The 18376-nt window shown below is 44.9% G+C and overlaps 1 protein-coding gene across 5 annotated transcripts in view; it reads left to right on the top strand.

Moving 5' to 3' along the window:
* The window catches only part of CRB1 (crumbs cell polarity complex component 1), a 241576-nt gene that overhangs the window by 80395 nt on the left and 142805 nt on the right, over window positions 1-18376 (top strand). For all 5 annotated transcript variants that reach the window (XM_029618610.1, XM_029618608.1, XM_029618609.1 and 2 more), the window contains exon 2: window positions 1859-2440. In XM_029618610.1, the coding sequence (XP_029474470.1) occupies window positions 1859-2440 (582 nt within the window). The remainder of the gene's footprint in view (window positions 1-1858; window positions 2441-18376) is intronic.

Raw genomic sequence — 18376 nt, 5'->3', positions numbered from 1 at the left:
GAAATGCATGGCAGCTCGCTTCTCAGTAATGAGTTTTTTTGTGTTTAATTTGAATCTAACGTGACTAGCGGTTTTGGTTTAAACTTTACACTTCATTAATATTAAGCATTGATTTTACCTATTGGTGTCAGAAGGAGGCGCTATAGAACGATTGGGGGTTGATTGAAAGCCCTTGCATGGAGGAAGGCGAGTAGCAGAGGGTGACAGCCTTCATGTAAGGAGGTGATACTTTTGAAGGGGGCTCAGAGAGGCAAGCGCTGAGCTCCTACTGCCTTGAAATGCATCCAAACTCTAATTTTGCATCCTTGCTGTCTCGTGGAATAGCCTCCCAGAACAGTCAGCAAGAGGAATGCTCCGCCTTGAAGCAACTTGCCTAGTTAGTTTCACAAATTCAACTATTCTTTTGGAAAAACTATTTCTTATCCCGCTGCTAGAATATTAGTAGGTTGTAGTACCTTTTGAGTGGCCAAACAAAAGTTTGGTCAGAAGATGTTGAGCTTTCTGGACCTCTCAGTGGTCATTCAGCTAGTTTAATTTTATAGGTTTTTCAGGTATGAATGGGCCATAGAATCCTAACCTTGCCCTGATTTTGGACTTGAACTTCCCATCTTCTCTGTTTATCACCTTCCTGGCTTTGGCAGTCAAACAGTTGAATCATCTGAAAACTCCAAAATGGCAGGTGTGACAAGATGTTTTGCCAAGAAGATCAATTTCTTTTTGCAAATGACAAGTGCAGATGCCATTCACCTTCACATTTTACACTTCACTCACAAACACATCTTTACAAAAATAGAAAGCAAAAAGCATAATCTGGGGCTGCTGCTGTTTTATTCCATGGTTGGATGCAACCAGATAAAGAATGGATGGCCAGCATTTCCTGCACAGTATTCAGAAACCTTTAGCCCCCATCACTGCCTGTAGGAGTCATTCAGAACAGAAGCATCTGTAGATCGAGATTGAGCAAGGGTAGAAAAGGAGCTCAACACTGGTATCAGAAATGGGTTTTGAGCCAAGGTGAAGAAGCAGCAGCAGCCTCCTCCTGCCCAAGCCAGATAAGCTGATCTTGTTGAATTTACTTCAGTAAATGATTGCAGTTTTAGAATAACGATGACTTACAACCTAAAACCTCTCATTTTTATCCTCCTCCTTCTCCATGTAATGCCTTTCTGCATCTATTGCCTTGAGTAAGCCATCGAAATACTAAACAGAGGGTCCTGTTCTGTGCTAAGCCAGGAGAACGCTATTTTCAGAGAAAGCATCTGCAAATGCTTATAGAATAATCTTTGTGTATTTGTAAACTTCATATACTGCTTTTCAAAAAAAAAATGTATATCAAAGCAGTTTACAATTAAAACAAGATGATTGTGGAGTTAGCAGCAGGTCTTACTCCCAAATCCATTATGCATTTGTTTATTTTAGCTCATTTCCTTGCAAGGTACAATACATCGAGCTGCAATCACTTTGACCTTTTAAATGTGCATCTCTGCACCAGTTTCCTGCTAAGAGATCATTGTTGGGTAGGTTAGAGTATTTGTTTTCTGCATTATTGAGTACATTTTCAGATTCTGGCATTTGCCAAATGCCATCTGAATCTTCTAAGCTGGGCTTTGATTTTTGACTGGGTGCCCCAGTGGATTAGCTTTGCTCTGCTTTCCCCAGTAAGGGCTATGCCTCTCTAGCCAGTGATATTAATGTAACTGTGATTTATGTGGCTGTAACATGAACACTGATACTGGAATTGGGAAATAAATCTTTATACGCTTTCTTTCTGTTATTCATTTTCACAAGTTTTTGGTTGTTTTTTGGGTTTTTTTAGCAATCTCATAATTAACTTTTGTGTTTTCCCCCCTCTTTACAGACTCACTGTGTGGTAGAAATGATTCCAGGTGCCTCAGCCATTCGTGCCAAAAGAACTCTACTTGTCATGGCAGCTCTGAAGATGGTTGCCATTGTCAAGTGCCATCAGCCCATAGACTGAGGAGTGACTGTGATGAAGTCTATGACCCTTGCAACGCCAACCCTTGTCCGCAGAATATGACCTGCTCCAGCACTGCAAAGAATCGGAGCTTTGCATGCCAATGTCTGCCTGGGTACACTGGAATTACTTGTGAAACAGCGCTCAGCGAATGTGGCCACAACCCCTGCAGGCATGAGGGCAAATGCTATATTGGCCATACTGGTCCCTTCTGTAGCTGTTCTGCAGGGTATGCAGGAAGCTTCTGTGAAATTGACGTGGATGAATGTAATTCCAACCCTTGCCAGAATGGAGCAGTGTGCAGGGACCAAATTAATGGCTATGCCTGTTACTGTGTCCCCGGTTACCAAGGCAAGCACTGTGGCATTGAAGTGGATGAATGTGCCTCTGAGCCCTGTCAGCATGGCGCCACGTGCCTCAACCAAATAGGAAATTATGTTTGTGTTTGTTCACCTGGGTATACAGGTAAGCTGTGCCCGCGCTACCCGTGAATCAAATGTAATTTGACTGCAACCTTAAAGTGGGCGTGGGTGAAGCTACCATGGGGACAATGGAGGAAACGATAGTTCAAGGGGAATAAAAAAAAAACCAGAACTCTAGCCCGACGCTTGTGAAACATGACTTTCTAGTTCAGCACCTGAAGACTGTTTGTAAGTGGCTGTGGCACGCTTAAGCCGTTGTTAAATGTCACGTTGTGGGGAGATATTAGACGTGCATTTTTATGCATGAGACTGAAAGGCAGCCTCCATTCGGGAAGAGGTGATAGTCTAAGAAAAGTATACCTTTCTTTCATCGTTCCTCATACCTCTCATTTGCACGCTCGCTGATAGTGATATTCTGCTAGGTTAATAGTTCTACCTTGCCCTGTGCCAGGAGTTTGGCTTAAGTGAAGCATCCTTCTGCCATAGCTACTGCCCCTTTAGCTGTGCATTTCTACAGTAGTGTCACGCTGAAAGAAAAGCAAAGGTCTGCTGGGTTTGGCTGCCTTGTAACACTGTTTGTTTGTGCGCCGTTCTTTCACTGGGCGCCATAGTTTCAGACTGTGGCAAGACACACAAATTCCTTTGTTGTATTTTGCATGGAGAGTACATTTTCTTCCTTGGAAGGAAGGGCTTTTATGATGGATTAGTGGCATTCAAATTGACCAAGAGGGCTTCTTTCATGCTTTCAGGTTTAATTTGCACCCTTTCAGAGAAACTGAATGTTTTCTGCAATAGTTTATTTACAGCTACAGGAAAAAAAGAACCAGCATAGCTGCCAAATGGCTCTGTCTCCAGCTAGAGATTGTGTCTTGCCTGTATTCAAATTTTCATCTTGTGGACTAGAATGAATTGGGACTGGAGCTAGAAATGCATGAGCGGCTCATGATATCCATTCACAAACAGAGGCAGCCTGCACGTAGCAATGTGCTACCAGCACGTTTACATCTCCTCCTTCTATGGCCCTTACATTTCAGCAGATAGCCCACATTTCAATTCTGGGGATATCACACAGCTAGGGCACCCTCGTTTGCCGCACGCACAGTTCTGTTCACATACCGCTCGATACTCTATTTAAATTGCTTGCAAATGCAAGCCGCGTCTGCGAAGCGTTAGGCAAAGCGTTAGGCCCGCGCAACCCATTTTACTGTATAGGCGCTTAATACAGCACCTATACAGTATCCTGGGTGCGCTGGTACCTGTCATTTCAAATGTCATTTCAACTGACATTTGAAATGACAGGTACCAGGAAGTGGATGGTTCCCCCCCTCCCGAAGCAAGGCGCAGGGCGAAAATTAAAACAAAAGGGAATAAAGTGTATAAAAAGTAAACTTACTGGCGGGAGCCGGCGGACGCGCGTTCGAGGCGGGAGTGAGTTCATCGAGGCGGGAGCGAGTTCATCGAGGCGGGAGCCGGCAGGCACGCGTGCTGTCATTGAGGCGGGAGCCAGCGGGCGGGTGGGCGCGCGTTCATCCAGGCGGCAGCGGGAGCCGGCGGGCGCACATTCATCCAGGCGGTGGCGGCGGGAGCCGGCGGGCGGGTGGGCGCGCGTTCATCCAGGCGGCGGCGGGAGCCGGCGGGCGTGTGTTCATCCAGGTGGAGGGAGCTGGCGGCGAAAGCGGCCTCCAGCAGCCCCCACCGACAGTGAATGAATGTACGCCTGTGTACGCCCGTGCAATTTCGGCGCTCAAGGCGTGACGTCACGACACTTGACGTCACGGCATGTGACGTCGGCGTTCGCTAATGCACTGCCTTGAGCGCCGAAATTGCACGGGCATACACAGGCATGCATTCATTCACTGCCGGCAGGGGCTGCTGGAGGCTGCTTTCGCCGCCGGCTCCCTCTGCCTGGATGAACACATGCCTGCCGGCTCCCGCTGCCTGGATGAACGCGCGCCCGCCAGCTCCCGCCGCCGCCGCCTGGATAAATGCACGCCCGCCGGCTCCCACCGCCGCCGCCTGGATGAATGCGCGCCCGCCGCCTGAATGAAAGCGCGCCCGCCGGCTCCCGCCGCCGCCGCCTGGATGAACGTGCGCCTGCCCGCCCGGGTGGAGATGGGGGATTCGGAAAGTGACATCCAAGGTATTTATAACAACTTTACCAACAACTTGTTTTAAGTTCATTTAAATTCATGTGTAGTGCAATGATTCACAATATCATGTAAAAAAAAAAAAGGGGGGGGCTAGCCGACAATAATAAAATAGACATGGACAGTAAATAAGAGATTAAAAGCTGCCCTTTCATATATTTAATGGTTTAAAGGTTTTTAGGTTTTCTTTTGAGGGAAAGTTTGCCGTCTACCCTTAACCCTTGCCTCTAACGCAGGGGTAGGGGTAGGCGGTAAGTTAGCAGGTTAAACGCGGGGCAAAATGGCAGGGTAAAATAGTGATAGTCGGGGCGCGCGTTTCTGTATGGGAGGGAATAGCTAATTCGATCGTTTACCTCTGATATACATGCCGCGTGCGGAAGGGGTTACCCGGGGATTTAAAGAGGCGGTAAGGATGGATTAAAGGGGATTGTGTATCGCGGGTTGGACTAACGCGGCCGAAAAGTGAGTAGAAAGCCGGTTAGGAGCAGGGTAACCGCGGCCGCACTTTACTGTATTGAGCTGAGTTTAAGGTTGTTCTATGTATGTTACAGCTGTGCAGAAATGTTCCCACAGGTTACCCAATTGCTTCAGTTCCATCCTTTTGCTACTAGTGATCTTCTGTGTTTATTCCACACTTTTCTGAATTCTGTTACTGTTTTTTTCTTTACCACCTTCAGGAGGTGGTAAAGAGAAAATCATAGGGAGATCATGTCAAATAAATTTGGTCAATTTCTTTTTTTTTTTTTATTTTTTATTTATGAATTTTTAATATTAACAAAGCAAACATACTTTGTACAAGAAATAGAGGACATATAAAAACCAAGTTGCAAACATCACAAAGTAAATAAAAAGTAAATACAACACTATCATTAATTATCCTCCCAATAAACCAAAAAGAAACTAAATTAGGGGAAGAGACAAATTAATGGGAGAAGATGAAGAAAAGAAAATATAAAAGAAATGCTTTAGCCAGAGGGAGAAAAGGAGCCATTGAAAATTAAATTCAGGACATCTAAAATGTTGTAGGTACTGGAGAAGAAGTTAATATTCTCCTACTGGTCAAGAAGAACTTAAGTTGTTTGGAGAGAAAAAAACAAAGAAATCAGACCGATATTTAACAAAACATTTACATGGATAATGCAAAGTAAAGTGTGACTCCCAGATCCAAGGTATCTTTCCTCAATGCAAACCCCCCCCCCCCTCTTATTCTTTCCTGAATAACACAAGATATACAGGAAATATTCTGATCTTCTGACCATGAAAAAGGAAATCCAAATTTTTGAAACACAAAGACATAACTTTACTTATATCAGATTCAGAAGCAAAAGAGGTCAGAAGGTTGCTTTTTCAAATATTTCTGGGCCTGATGATTCCAAAAATTCAGTCAAATTATCCATAGATATGTTCGGATTCACATCTTGGACCGCTTGTCCCAAAGAAGAAGAGAAAGTAGGCAAGAAGGAGATCTTTTGAATTGAAGGAAACTTTTCCGCTGGTAAATGTAAAACTTCTGAAAAATATCTTCTAAGAGTCAATATAGGCATTAATCTTGGGAAAATTCAAGAAACGTAAGTTAAACCTACAAGAGGAATTTTCTAAAGCCTCAATTCTGCAGGATAGAGAACCACGGTGCTGAGAAGGAGGTGTTTTAGTGTGCCCTTGGGCCTCAGCCCGACCCCAGATGGATCCAGGACTGAACCGAGGGTTGGCGACATGTCCCAGGATGGCAGAGACACGGTCTTACCCTCTGCCGGGCCTGCAAGCTCCCAGCGCCAACAACATGATGATGTTGGTAGGAGAACGGTCCTCCGACCGTTCCAAGCCCTTTCGGACCTGCCGCTTGGATCGGCATGGAGCAGCAGGCCGGCCTGAGGATAAGGGCAGACGGAGGCCTTGACACGAAGACATGACACCAGGGCTGTTGAAGACATGACACCAGGGCTGATGCAATGGCATCAGAGACGAGACGAGGAACATGACAACGTCCAGACGAGACGAGAAGCTGGGCAGGTAGACATTGGCACTGTCTCTCAGGGTGCCCTACTCAGCCCAACTTCACGGGCGTACCCAATGGGCTGGTCGCGGACCACCCTGTCCCACTGCGCGCCCTACACAGTCCGAGGAGGCTGGTCACAGACCAGGCGGAGAGCAGGACAAGCGCAGGGAAGAATCCAGCCGAGGCAGAACTTCGACGACGGAGCCAGATGTCATCCGAAGCACCACAAAGGCTGGCAGGATAAGACGGCTCAGGAGCACAGGATACCAGTTCACTGCCGGCATCTCCCATGAAGGCCACCCGTCACCCGGAGATCCACGGCCGGCAGAACAGAAGGTTCTGGAGCAAGAACGAACATCAAGGAGGGCTAGAACACCAGGAAGCGAGACATCAGGAGATGAGACACCAAGACACCTGGATGGGAACCTCAGGCAATGAAGACATGGCATGAAAGACGACAAGACGAGATGAGGAGCTCCACAAGGAAGACAGAAGACCTGACGGAGCTCTCGCAGGCAGGAGCCTCCAGGACAGAAGACACTCCGGTGCAAGGCAACAAACAATGACAAGAGCAGCCCTTTTATAGGGCTGCAACAGGAAACAGTCACTAGGTGGGGCCCAGGGCATATCCGGCCGTGGGCCCTTTAAATATAGAAGAGAGGCGCGGCAGGAAGCTGGCTGTGCAGGACCGTGGACAGCGGTCCTGCACCGACGTCCACAACGCAGGAGCAGGGCTGGGCAGCAGGCCCCGATGACGGCCTCCGGCCGCGAAGATCATGGGGACGTCGGCGGGGGCTCTGTGCCGCAAAGATGACAGGAAGTCCGCGGCTCCAGCCGCGGTGAAGAGGAGACCCAATGGGCGGCCTCGGGGCCGCAGAGGGAAATTGAGTCCGCGGCTCCAGCCGCACAAGAAGGCCTGACTTCGGCGGCTCCATGCCGCATCAGGAAACGGAACAAGTCAGTAACATGGGGTGAAGTGAGTGCAGCCTGCTCGCGGGGGGACCCATGGGCAGTGTTCCTAACACACGGTCCTGGATCAAAGAGGACTGGCACAATTGTAATTTCATCACATCCTGATTAAGGATTTCCAAATGATTTCCATGATCTTGAAGAGTTAAATCATTTCATGCAACCAGGGGGATCCAATCTAGAGAGCACAGAGTCCATCTTGATAGCAGAATTAGCCAAAACTTGAGTAAATTGTTCTAAACGCTCCCACATAGTATCTAGGATTACTATGACAGGCTTCTTCAGCCGAGAAAGTGACTCATCCAGGCTCACGCTGTTGGAAGATTCAGCCGAAGCAGCAGACAACAAAGTTTTCTCACAATTCTCCACACATTCAGCAGGGCTAAGGGCAGGCACTTATGACTTTGTTAACAGAGACACAGGAGCCTCTTCTGTCTCTGCCCGCACAGCCACCAATGCTACAATATCAGTTAGCGCTGCCGCAACATCAGGGGAATCCCCAAATCTCTGGTGCAGTAGACAAATCTGATCCCGGGAACAAAGAGAAACCTCCTCCCCTGGCTGGCTAGATGCTCCCTCGTCTAAACCAGCAATGGATGCCACAACCTTGGGAATGCTCAGCTCCAAGGACACAAAAGACATGATGGTCTGCTGGCCTGGCAAGTGAGCAATTTCAGTGGGGAAAATCCACACTTTCCCTTTCCTCTTGGGAACCATAAGGAAATTACCAGAAAACAGGTAAGAGGACGGCGTCTTTCAGCCTACCCTCTGGCGGCCATTTTGCTCCGCATCCCTGATCAATTTCTTTGGTTGGATGACTAGAGAATTGGATCAGGAATGGATGCTGAATGTGGTATACTAGGATTTCAGCAAAGCTTTTGATACTGTCCTACATAGGAGGCTCATTATAAACTGAGCACTGTGGGGATGGGCCACAAGGTGGAGGACTGGATTAAAAATATTAAAGAACCACATCTAACAGCTGAAGATAACGATTAAACAATATCAACGAAAGGGCAGATCCCTAAGGGAGTCCTGCAGCTAGTGCCCTCCACTCTGAGTGATTTTCAGCAACACGTGCCTGCTGTACCTGCCCCTTCAGAAAAGAGTTGAACCTCTGTGCCACACTCTCACCAGTACCCACAGAGAGAAGATAATCAATAATAGCTGATAATCAACTAAATCAAATGCAGAGGAAATATCAAGTAATCTCCCCCCCCCACACACACACCTGAGTCCATCTTGCCTAAAAACGAGTCAGCCAAGGAAGCCAGCAAAGTCTGTGCTGTGGCCACATTGGAACCCACATTATAGGGGGTCCAGTTTATCATACTCAATCAAAAAATCTACTACCTGCACGAATGCACACTTCTTAAGCATCTTTGCCAGAGAGGGAAGATTTGAAATTGGGTAGTAACTTGCCAAATATGTAACATCCAAAAAAGGCTTTTTGAGTACAGGACAAACTATGGTTTTTTTTGACTATACTGAGCACCATACCCTCAACAAAGAAGAGATTAACTATCTTAACTAAGACCTCTACCCCTTCAGCGTGTGCAGGCATTTGCCAGATGTGCAGAGGATGCTGTCTGAATCATCTTGTTGTCTCTAGTAGACGGCGCAGTGTAAAATGAAATACTGAGGAGCTGATAGAAGGAACCTACAGACATCCTGGTCTAGAAGAATGTCCAGCATGGTACCGATGGTAAATCAGCATGGCTGCTATGAATTGAATAGGACCAATGATAATCCTGGACTGTCTCAATGTTCAAGCTGGAGCCTGTATTGGGGCCAATCAATGCTGGTAGCCATACAGATAGAGCAAATAAGTATTTTTCACAGTCTCTGCATGGAACCCATGAAGGATCAACATAGAAGAAGGAACAAAAGAAAAATACAGGGAAGCAAACAGCGTGATAAAAACATTGCAGAATAAATAGAATACTATTAAAGCTGAGCAAACAAGATAAGTTGGCCAATTTCCCTTTTTATTGTTAAAACGTTTCTGAAGGATTCACAATTGAAGGAGAGACCCATTCGGTCTTAGAAGCTCATAGAGTACATCAGCATTGGGCTACACTTATGTTGAACCAGTGCAAGAGTTCACAACCTACGAAGATTCCAGTTTTCCTAATGCATAAACAAACAGATGAGCAACTTTTCACAATGCTACAGAATAAAAGTGGCCTCGGTTTGTATTAATCACTTAGAACAGTGAATGGAGGATAACGAATACTACAAGAACTACAGATATGATGACACTTCAGATACTTTTTAATTCATCTTCTCTAAAGTTATTTTACAAACTACTGTTTCATAGATTTTGCTGTTTTACCTGATGAAATACTGAGAAAACAAGCCCGATGCAGAAAACGAAATAAAATAGGTGTTTATTGGTTAAACGCTGGAAAGACACCAGCTCCCCAGTACCCTCTCATCACTCCTCTTGCCTGCCTTGTGTTCTCCACTTTTGAGCCGATGAAATATTGTCGCACGTTAAATGGGCACTCGTGGGAAAAGGAGCGGAGGAGAAAAAGAACTTTTTACCTCTCAGGTTCGTCTGGTGTGCCCGAGTTCTTCCTCTGTGGAGGGGTGGAGGAGCCCTGGTTCCCGGAGTGCCACCCACGGACTGACAACGCTGACGTCATCACCTAGGGACTGGCGTCCTTAAAAGCCAGTCTCCCTCGGCGCTTGTTGCCGTCCGGCGCGTGTCGCCACTGAGAAGTAATTCGGCTGCTTGGATATGCTTATAACAGTGAGTAATCACTTTTTTTTCTCCTAAACGCTCCTATCCCGCTCAGATTAGAGTCTTTCAGACTGAGAAGACTTTGGAGGAAAGTAATATCTGGAATCTTTATATATTCCTTCAAATAAAATGCCGCATACAAAAAGAAAGGCAAAGATAAGAGAGGCAACAATACCCTCCTTATCTGAGCCAATTCAATCTCAGATACCAGCATTCTTTTCATCCACTCCTAGAACTCAACCGGAGGAGGTGGTCATTGTAGATAGAGGCACGGAGCGGGTGCCTGATCTACCGACCGAAACATCTCTTAGCCCCGGAGCTCCGTGTACCCCCCCACCGCCACAAGTAATTTCTTCAGAAGTATTTCAAATTTCCTCTTTAACTAACGAAGGCAGTGGAGAGGACCTTGCTAATAAGGGGAAAAAAAAATCAGGATCAGGAATAGAACTGAAGATATTACCAATTAAACCAAATGAAATCACACTGGAATCTCTATGGTCTGCCATTGTTTCTTTGGAAACAGCAATAGTAAAGTTAACCCAGCAGACTACTGATGCGAATTTTCAATCAAAAAAACTGGAAGCCTCGATAGAAAAAATAGATAAAGAAAAACAAGTGATGGAATCAAGATTAAATACACGTGAAACCTGTCATCAAAGGTTTACAAGATCTGAGATATTACATAATAAAAGATTAGAAACGATTGAAAATCAACAAAAATACTTAAATTTAAGAGTATTAAATTTTCCTAAGTTAAACCTAGTCTCACCTTTAGATATGTTCAAGGAGTATTTAACGTATATATTGAAATGGCCTGAAAAATTAATGCCTACTATATCCAAAATATACTATGTTGATGCTAAGAGTAATATAGTAGAAGGGAATAAAGCTGAAGGATTATCATTAAATTTATCTGAGGTATTGGAAGTTACGCTAGATTCTAAAATAGAGAATAGAACAACATTACATGTTAGTTTTGTTTTCGCAACAGATAGAGATGCTGTTTTTAGATTGTTTATGAAAAAAAGAATAGAAAACTTCCACGGTGGAAGAACAACTCAACTAAGGAGAAAAAAATTCTTAGAATTAAAATAAGACGTGGAAAGTAAGGGTGGGAAAATGATAGTAAAATATCCATGTAGGTGTGAAGTTTGGAGAAATGGTCAAAAATATGTTTATTTCGAAACAACACAGTTAAAAAAATTTCTTGATTCTCATTCTCCTTCCCCATGAAAATTAGCAATAGGGACGAAGCAGATAATATAAATATATCTAGGAACAGTCTTTTCTTTTTCAATTGTAAAAGGTTCTCCTGTTTTCCTTACTCCGCTCAAAATTCTCTCTCAACTTTGAGCATTACTTTTCCTTATTCTTAAATGCAGATTATAAATATATGCTACAGAATGATATACTGTTGTACAATTGTGTATCTGTACTATTTTTCTTTTTCTTCTAAGATTGTAAAAATCAGCATAAATAAAAAATTTAAAAAAAAAAAAAAGGCACTCGTGATTGAGTGCCCGCTCTCTTAGCACGCAACAATCCACCTCTCCCAGGTGCCCGTTTAATATTTAAAAGGACTGCTATGGTAGAAAGGAGGCGCTAGGGGAAATTTTGCATCCCTAGTGCCTACTTGGCTGCAGGCACTCGGGAGAGGTGGCTGTCAGCGGGTTAGGAAAACAGATGTTCAATTTTATGAGCATTCATTTTCCTAACCTGACCGCCAGCAACACTTTTTTTTTTCTGCTCCGAGGCAGGCGTTAATTTTGGAGAGTAAAAATGTGCGCATTGGGTGCATTTTTTTTGCTTTGGGGATAATAGCTAATAGCCTCATCAACATGAATTGACATGTGATGAGCATTATTAGCTTCACGCTTGTTTGGACACACGTTTTGGACGCACTAATCCCCTTATTGCATGAGGGGTTTTGGACACACGTCCACACTCCAGTAAAGTCGTGCACTCAGCCGAGCACACTGTATTGCATCAGCCTGTTTGTTTGGTTTCCATTTCTGCACTGACGACTCCTTAGCTGCACAAGTTTAACGAGTCTCCATTTTCTCCTCCTCCTCACAGCTGTTTCAATGGGAAGCATTGGAGCTGATGGTAAGAGGAAAGAATGAGCAAGGGTGGGGAGTTTGAGAGTGATAGGGACAGGAATGGGGAGAAAGCTGAAAAGCCGGTGGGGAAAGAGTGCTGGGGTTGAAGTTGTATGGAGGAAGCTGGAGCTGTAGCAGCGGTGGGGGTAGGGGAGTACATGTGCTAATGCCTGGAGGGAAATGTGAGTATTGTTTTGTTATGGCAGTACATGTGTGTTATGGAAATATATGTAATTGATTCAAGTGGAATAGGTACCCAGCAATAGTACTGATGCTTCAAAAGCGCGCAAATAAACACCAGACCTTTTTTTTTTTGTACCATCATAGAATCCCTAGCTGGAAAACAAACACCTCAAAATAGAACCCTAATTATAATAAGGGCTGTGTATCACCATGAGCATACTTAAAACTTTAAAAAGCAACCTGCATTACCTCAATGGACCTGCTCCAAACAGCTTGTAATTTAAATTAAGTACAAGTACCTTGTTCAAGGTTAAAGGTGGCTGAAGGATAATGCATTATAGTGACATAGTAACAGTCACAGAAGATGACCCCAATGGTCCATCCAGTCTGCCCAGCAAGCTGTACATGGTGGCAACTGCTGTTCCGTACAGACCACCCCCCAAGCCCTCTGTCAATGGTAGCAACTATTACACCATGCACGCCATCCCCAAACCTTATGTTAAGGATAGTAATATTTACTAGGGATGTGCAGAGGGATGCCATACGTTGCATTCGGGATTCGTATTCGTCAGGGGCAGATACGATGCATTCGGCAACGGGCCCCCCGATATGTTTATACGTTGACTCTTATTCGTTTCCCGGCTAAAATTAAATTAACTACAACCCCCCCACCCTCCTGACCCCCCCAAGACTTACCAAAACTCCCTGGTGGTCCAGCGGTGGGTCCGCAATGGATGGCCGGTGCTCCTGTGACATAGTAAGAGCAAAGGCTATTGGTGCCATTTTGATTACTGGCAGGCAACGGCCGAAGTGCAGGAGATAGCTCCCGGACCCCCGCTGGACCACCAGGAACTTTTGGCAAGTCTTGGGGGACCCTCCTAACCCCCACAAAACTTGCCAAAAGTCCAGCGGGAGTCCGGGAGTGACCTCCTGCACTCGGACCATCAGCTGCCAGTATTCAAAATGGCGCTGATGGCCTTTGCCCTCACTATGTCACAGGGGCCGACCGGTGCCATTGGTCAGCCCCTGTCACATGGTAGGAGCACAAGATGGCGCTGGCCATCCATTGCTCCCACCATGTGATGGGCTGACCAATGGCACCGGAAGCCCCTGTGACATACTAAGTCAAAGGCTATCGGCGCCATTTTGAATACCGGCAGCCGAGGGTGTGAGTGCAGGAGATGGCTCCCAGACCCCCCGCTGGACCACCAGGGAGTTTTGGTAAGTCTTGGGGGGATCAGGAGGGTGGTGATGGTGGGGGGGGGGGGGGTTGTTTAAATTGGCTCTTTTAGACGGCCGAATAATTCAGCAAAGATTTGTTGTATTCGTGGGGAATTACGATACGTTTCGCTTCCCCATGAATACAATGAATATGGCCCTATACGTTGTGGATTGCCAATTCATAGGGAATGAATGCATACCCCTAATATTTACAAAACCAAGCAACTATCCAAACCCTTAACAAAATTACTACTAGCAACATCAGAATCGTTTCAGGCTCTGGGCTTTAAGCACTCTGCCAATCTGCCAGGCCAGGTATACCTGGTGCTCTTTGCACCAGTAGTATGTGGGGGTCTGTCTGAGCATTTTCCTATTGCTACATAAACCTCAGGGGTAGTTTCACTTTGAGACAAAGGCTTTTACAAGTTCAAGCAAAACAAGCAGGATAAACCACCGTGTATGATAACAGTACGATGGTATATAAATATAATAATGTCAGCATTCATTAAAGATTAGAAAAGGGGGTCACATGATGACGTGAGCTGGAGTGGACTTTTCCTTCTTGGCTCCGAGTGCCTCACTGCCACAATCACCTGCAATCAGTGTTTTTAAGAAGACCCTGACAATCCAAATCCATATTGGGCTTATGTCGGTGATTGCTGCATGAATCGCACTATCTGCTATGCCTGCTAAGACTGGAAGGAAAGAAAAGGATAAAACCCGTTTTATGGAAGGCAAGATGGCAGCCGCATTGGATAAGCTAGAAGAGAGGTTGCGTTCTGACTCAGTGGTGGCGGAAATTACAGAAGCGGTGCGTACAGCTTTAGATGAAAAGTTGAGTGGCATTTCTGAGCAAATTTTCAGTTTAAAATATACAATTATTGTGTTCAGCCTCAGAATTGATCAGATGGAAGGCCGTATTTCATTGTTGGAGGATGATGCGGTCGTGTACGAGGCTAAGATCGCATCTATGGAGAAGCATTTTGTGAAAAAGGCCAATAAGTTGGACGACCTTGAAAATAGATCAAGGAGGTTGAATCTGCATTTTCTTGGCTTTCCGGAGTCAATAGAGGAGAAAAACCTGAGTGAGGTCTTGGTTACCTGGATCTGAAGGATCATCTTATAATTGAGTGAGCATACAGGCTTGGGCCACGAAGAAATTCTGACACTAGACCAAGAGTGGTGATTGCTAAAATTCAAAATTATGCTCAAAAGCAGTTTATTATACAGGCCTATAGGATGAAACCGAAGCTGTTTTAACAAATGCATCATATTTGCATTTTTCAAGATCACTCGTCCAGAGTATTGTCACTGAGGAAAGATTTTTCTCAGATTTGCTCGGCGATTTTTCAGAAGCAAGTTCTTTTTTCCCTGCAGTCGCCGGCTAAACTGTGAGTTTGGCACAAAGGGAAATCGAAGCTTTATGAAACGGCAGCAGAAGCCCAAATATTTCTGGATCATATCAATAAATCATCTTTGGAATATAGGTCCATATTGTGTCAAGGTTAATAAGCATGCCGTGACTTCAGTTGATGCAATTTCAGGGATTGTTTATTTTTTGCGGGCCTTGGCTGTGTTGGTTCTACAGATGCACAGAAGAGTGACAAGCCTCATATTAGTTTCCTGCTTGGGCTGCAGTTTCTTTTTTCGGGGTTTTTTTTTGTCTTTTATTACACCCAAAGTCCAGAGTAGTGCGAGGAGCACTGATTATATTGGTTCCAGTTTGCCACTTGGCCCAGCAAGATTTTTTTTTATGACCACAAGATTGGGATTCATTTTTAGCATGGATTGCTCTCTTTTTTTTTTTTTTTTAAATGGGAAATGCTGGAGTTGCATTGGAAGGAGGTTCTAGCAGTCTACTGCTTAGGCATCTCCCCCTGAAGCGTATCAGTATTTGCCGATGTGAAGCAATCTGTGAAATCAGTCAAAGACAGGCAGTTTGTTTTGACTATAAGCAAAAATATACATCTCTTGGGCATAGCAGATTCCATCTAAACTTGGTTTTACATTTAAACTAATAGTAATCAATATGTTGGTTGTGTTTGATGAGAAGAATAGCTATAGGGAGGGGGGCACCTGAATACTGAATTATGGTCCCTACTCTCGTTTTTTATGAGAGAAGAAAGCTATAGGGAAAAGGGGTGGGGCAATGGAGTGGCAGGGGAACAGAGGAAAGGGAAGAATATGCAATTTTTCTTGGATATTGGGTTTATATTTTACTCATTGTATTCATAAGCATGGGCGTAGCGTCCATGGTGTGCACCACCAACTTTGAAACGGGGTGTGCTGTGCACCACCAACTGCATGCACATCCAGGAGAAAAGTGGCGGCTGAGAAGAGGAAGAGGCCTGGGAGGCCACTGGCAAACCCCATTTTACCAGTGGCCAAGAACAGGAAGAGGACCACAAGGCCACCAACAGACCCCATTTGCTGGTGGCTGAAGTCAGAGGTCTGGGAGGCTGCCAGCGACCGAGAAGAGTAGCAGGCACGGGAAGCAGCTGGCAGCTGAGAAGAGGAATAAGCCCGTTCTCCCACTTCTGTGTGTCAGCCTTCAAACTGCATGCGGCCAGTAGGTACTCTATGCTGATCTCATGCATTGTGAGATCAGCATAGAGGAAGTGTTAGCCCCACAAGTTTTGAATAGCACGGGGCAGGCATGCAAGGAGCAGTGAAAGAATGGCTTCCTTCCTCTTCTTGGCCACCAGTGGCCTCCCAAGCCTGCTCTTCTTCTTGGCCCCTGGCAGTCTTCCAGACCCAGTGGGGAGCCTGCCTGTATTTGTGTATGTGTGTGTATAAATGGTAGCCTACCTGAGTGTAAGTGAGAGAGAGAATGGTAACCTGCCTGGGCCTGAGTGAATGGGAGCATGTCTGGGAGTGAGTGTGTATGTGAGAGAGAAAGAAAGAGAGAGAGCGAGAACAAGCATGTGGGTGTGAGAACCTGTATGTGTATGTGTGAGAGAGAGCAAGTGGGAGTGGGAGCCTGTGTGTGGGTGTGAATGGGTGTGTGGGAGTGGGAGCCTGCAAACGAGAAAGAGAGAAGGTGAGAGCTTATGTGTTTGTGTAGAAATATGAAGCTATGTGAGAGAGAATGTACATATCTATGGGAGCCTGCATGTGAGAGGGAGAGCCTGTGTGTGTGTGTGAGAAAATGGCAGCCTGCATGTGAGTGTGAGAGCATGCAAGAGTGGAATCCTGTGAGAGAAAGCTTTGGGGTAGATTTTATAAATCTACGCCTGCGTGTACTTTTGTTTGCGTGATTTTATAAGATACGCGCGTAGCCGTGGTGTCGACCCCGGGCCGACACCACGCCCCCCACACGTCCCCCTAGTGAAGCCCTGGGACTTACGCGCATCCCTGGGCTTGCACGCGTAGCCGAGCCTATGCAAAATAGGCTTGGCGCACGCAGGGGGGGGGGGGGTTTAAAAGGGTTACGCGCATAACTCTTTTAAAATCTACCTCCAAGTGTATGCATGTGAGTGAGAGCCTGTGTGTGTGTATGTGTGTGTGTGTGTGTGTATGGAGGAAGGAAAAAGATATGGAGGAGAGAAAAGAAACAAAGAATAAAAAAGAAACCCTGAAAAAGGAATAGGACAGACAGACAAGGGGAAAAAAGTGACTGGGACCAACTGATTAGAAAAATAAGACCAGACAGCAAAGGTAAAAAATAACAACTTTTGCCTTCCAGCAATTGGAATATGCTGTCTTTGGGAATGTGTATTTCTTATACATTTTGCTTTTTCTTCAGTATTCCAGAGTTGAGAGTCTGGTTTTGCCTGCATATTTCTGTTTCTAATTTGTAGTCCCTTATTCTGTATTAGTTAAGGGTGTGATGTGCATGTGTGACAAAGGTGCAGTATTTTGATGAGCATGTAGTTTCTCTATAGGGATTTTTACCAGTCTGGCTTGTTCTATTTACCCAGTAGGTGGTGTATTAGTGTTCTAGGGCCTGGTGTATCACACACAGGTTCTCACAGGCAGGCATGTGGGAGAGAGTGCCTGTGTGTGTGTCTGACAGAGGTAGTGTGTGAGAACATTGGCATGTATATGAGAGAGGGAATATGTGAAAGAATGAATGTGTTAGTATGTGTGTGTGTAAATAAGAGAGAGCAGAGAGAGTTTGTGTGGTCCTACTTCCCCATCTATGATGATCTCAGGATGAGTGGAAATCAAAAGGTTCCAGGTATGGAAAGCAGGACATTTTTAAATTCTTTTTAATTTTTGGGTGTAATTTGATATTTCCCCCAAAAAACAATGTTTTTTTAAAAAAAAAAGAAATATTGAATAAACATCTAATAATTTAAAAATGTTTCATCAGAGTTTTGGAAATACTAGAACAAATTTATGCAAGTTTTTAAAAATTATTGGATGTTCATTGGCTATGTTGACATTTATTCTTTTTATTATCATGATTTTAATATTATGAATGATGTTTTATATCTCTTGATTTTATTGCTTGATGTTTTGTGAGGAATAATAATACAGTCAGGCTTTTGGTTTTCAGTACAGTTTTTGGTGGCACATTTCTATTTTGTATTTGGTGAGGGTTTGTATTTTAAAGGTTCAGTTCTTGTGTAACTTCAATTTTTGCTGTGAAAATTATGGTACTTATCACTGGCTT

The sequence above is a fragment of the Rhinatrema bivittatum genome, chromosome 10 (genome assembly GCF_901001135.1).
Source record: "Rhinatrema bivittatum chromosome 10, aRhiBiv1.1, whole genome shotgun sequence".
NCBI classification, from domain to species: Eukaryota; Metazoa; Chordata; class Amphibia; order Gymnophiona; family Rhinatrematidae; genus Rhinatrema; species Rhinatrema bivittatum.
This window is presented reverse-complemented; position numbering and strand designations above follow the sequence as displayed.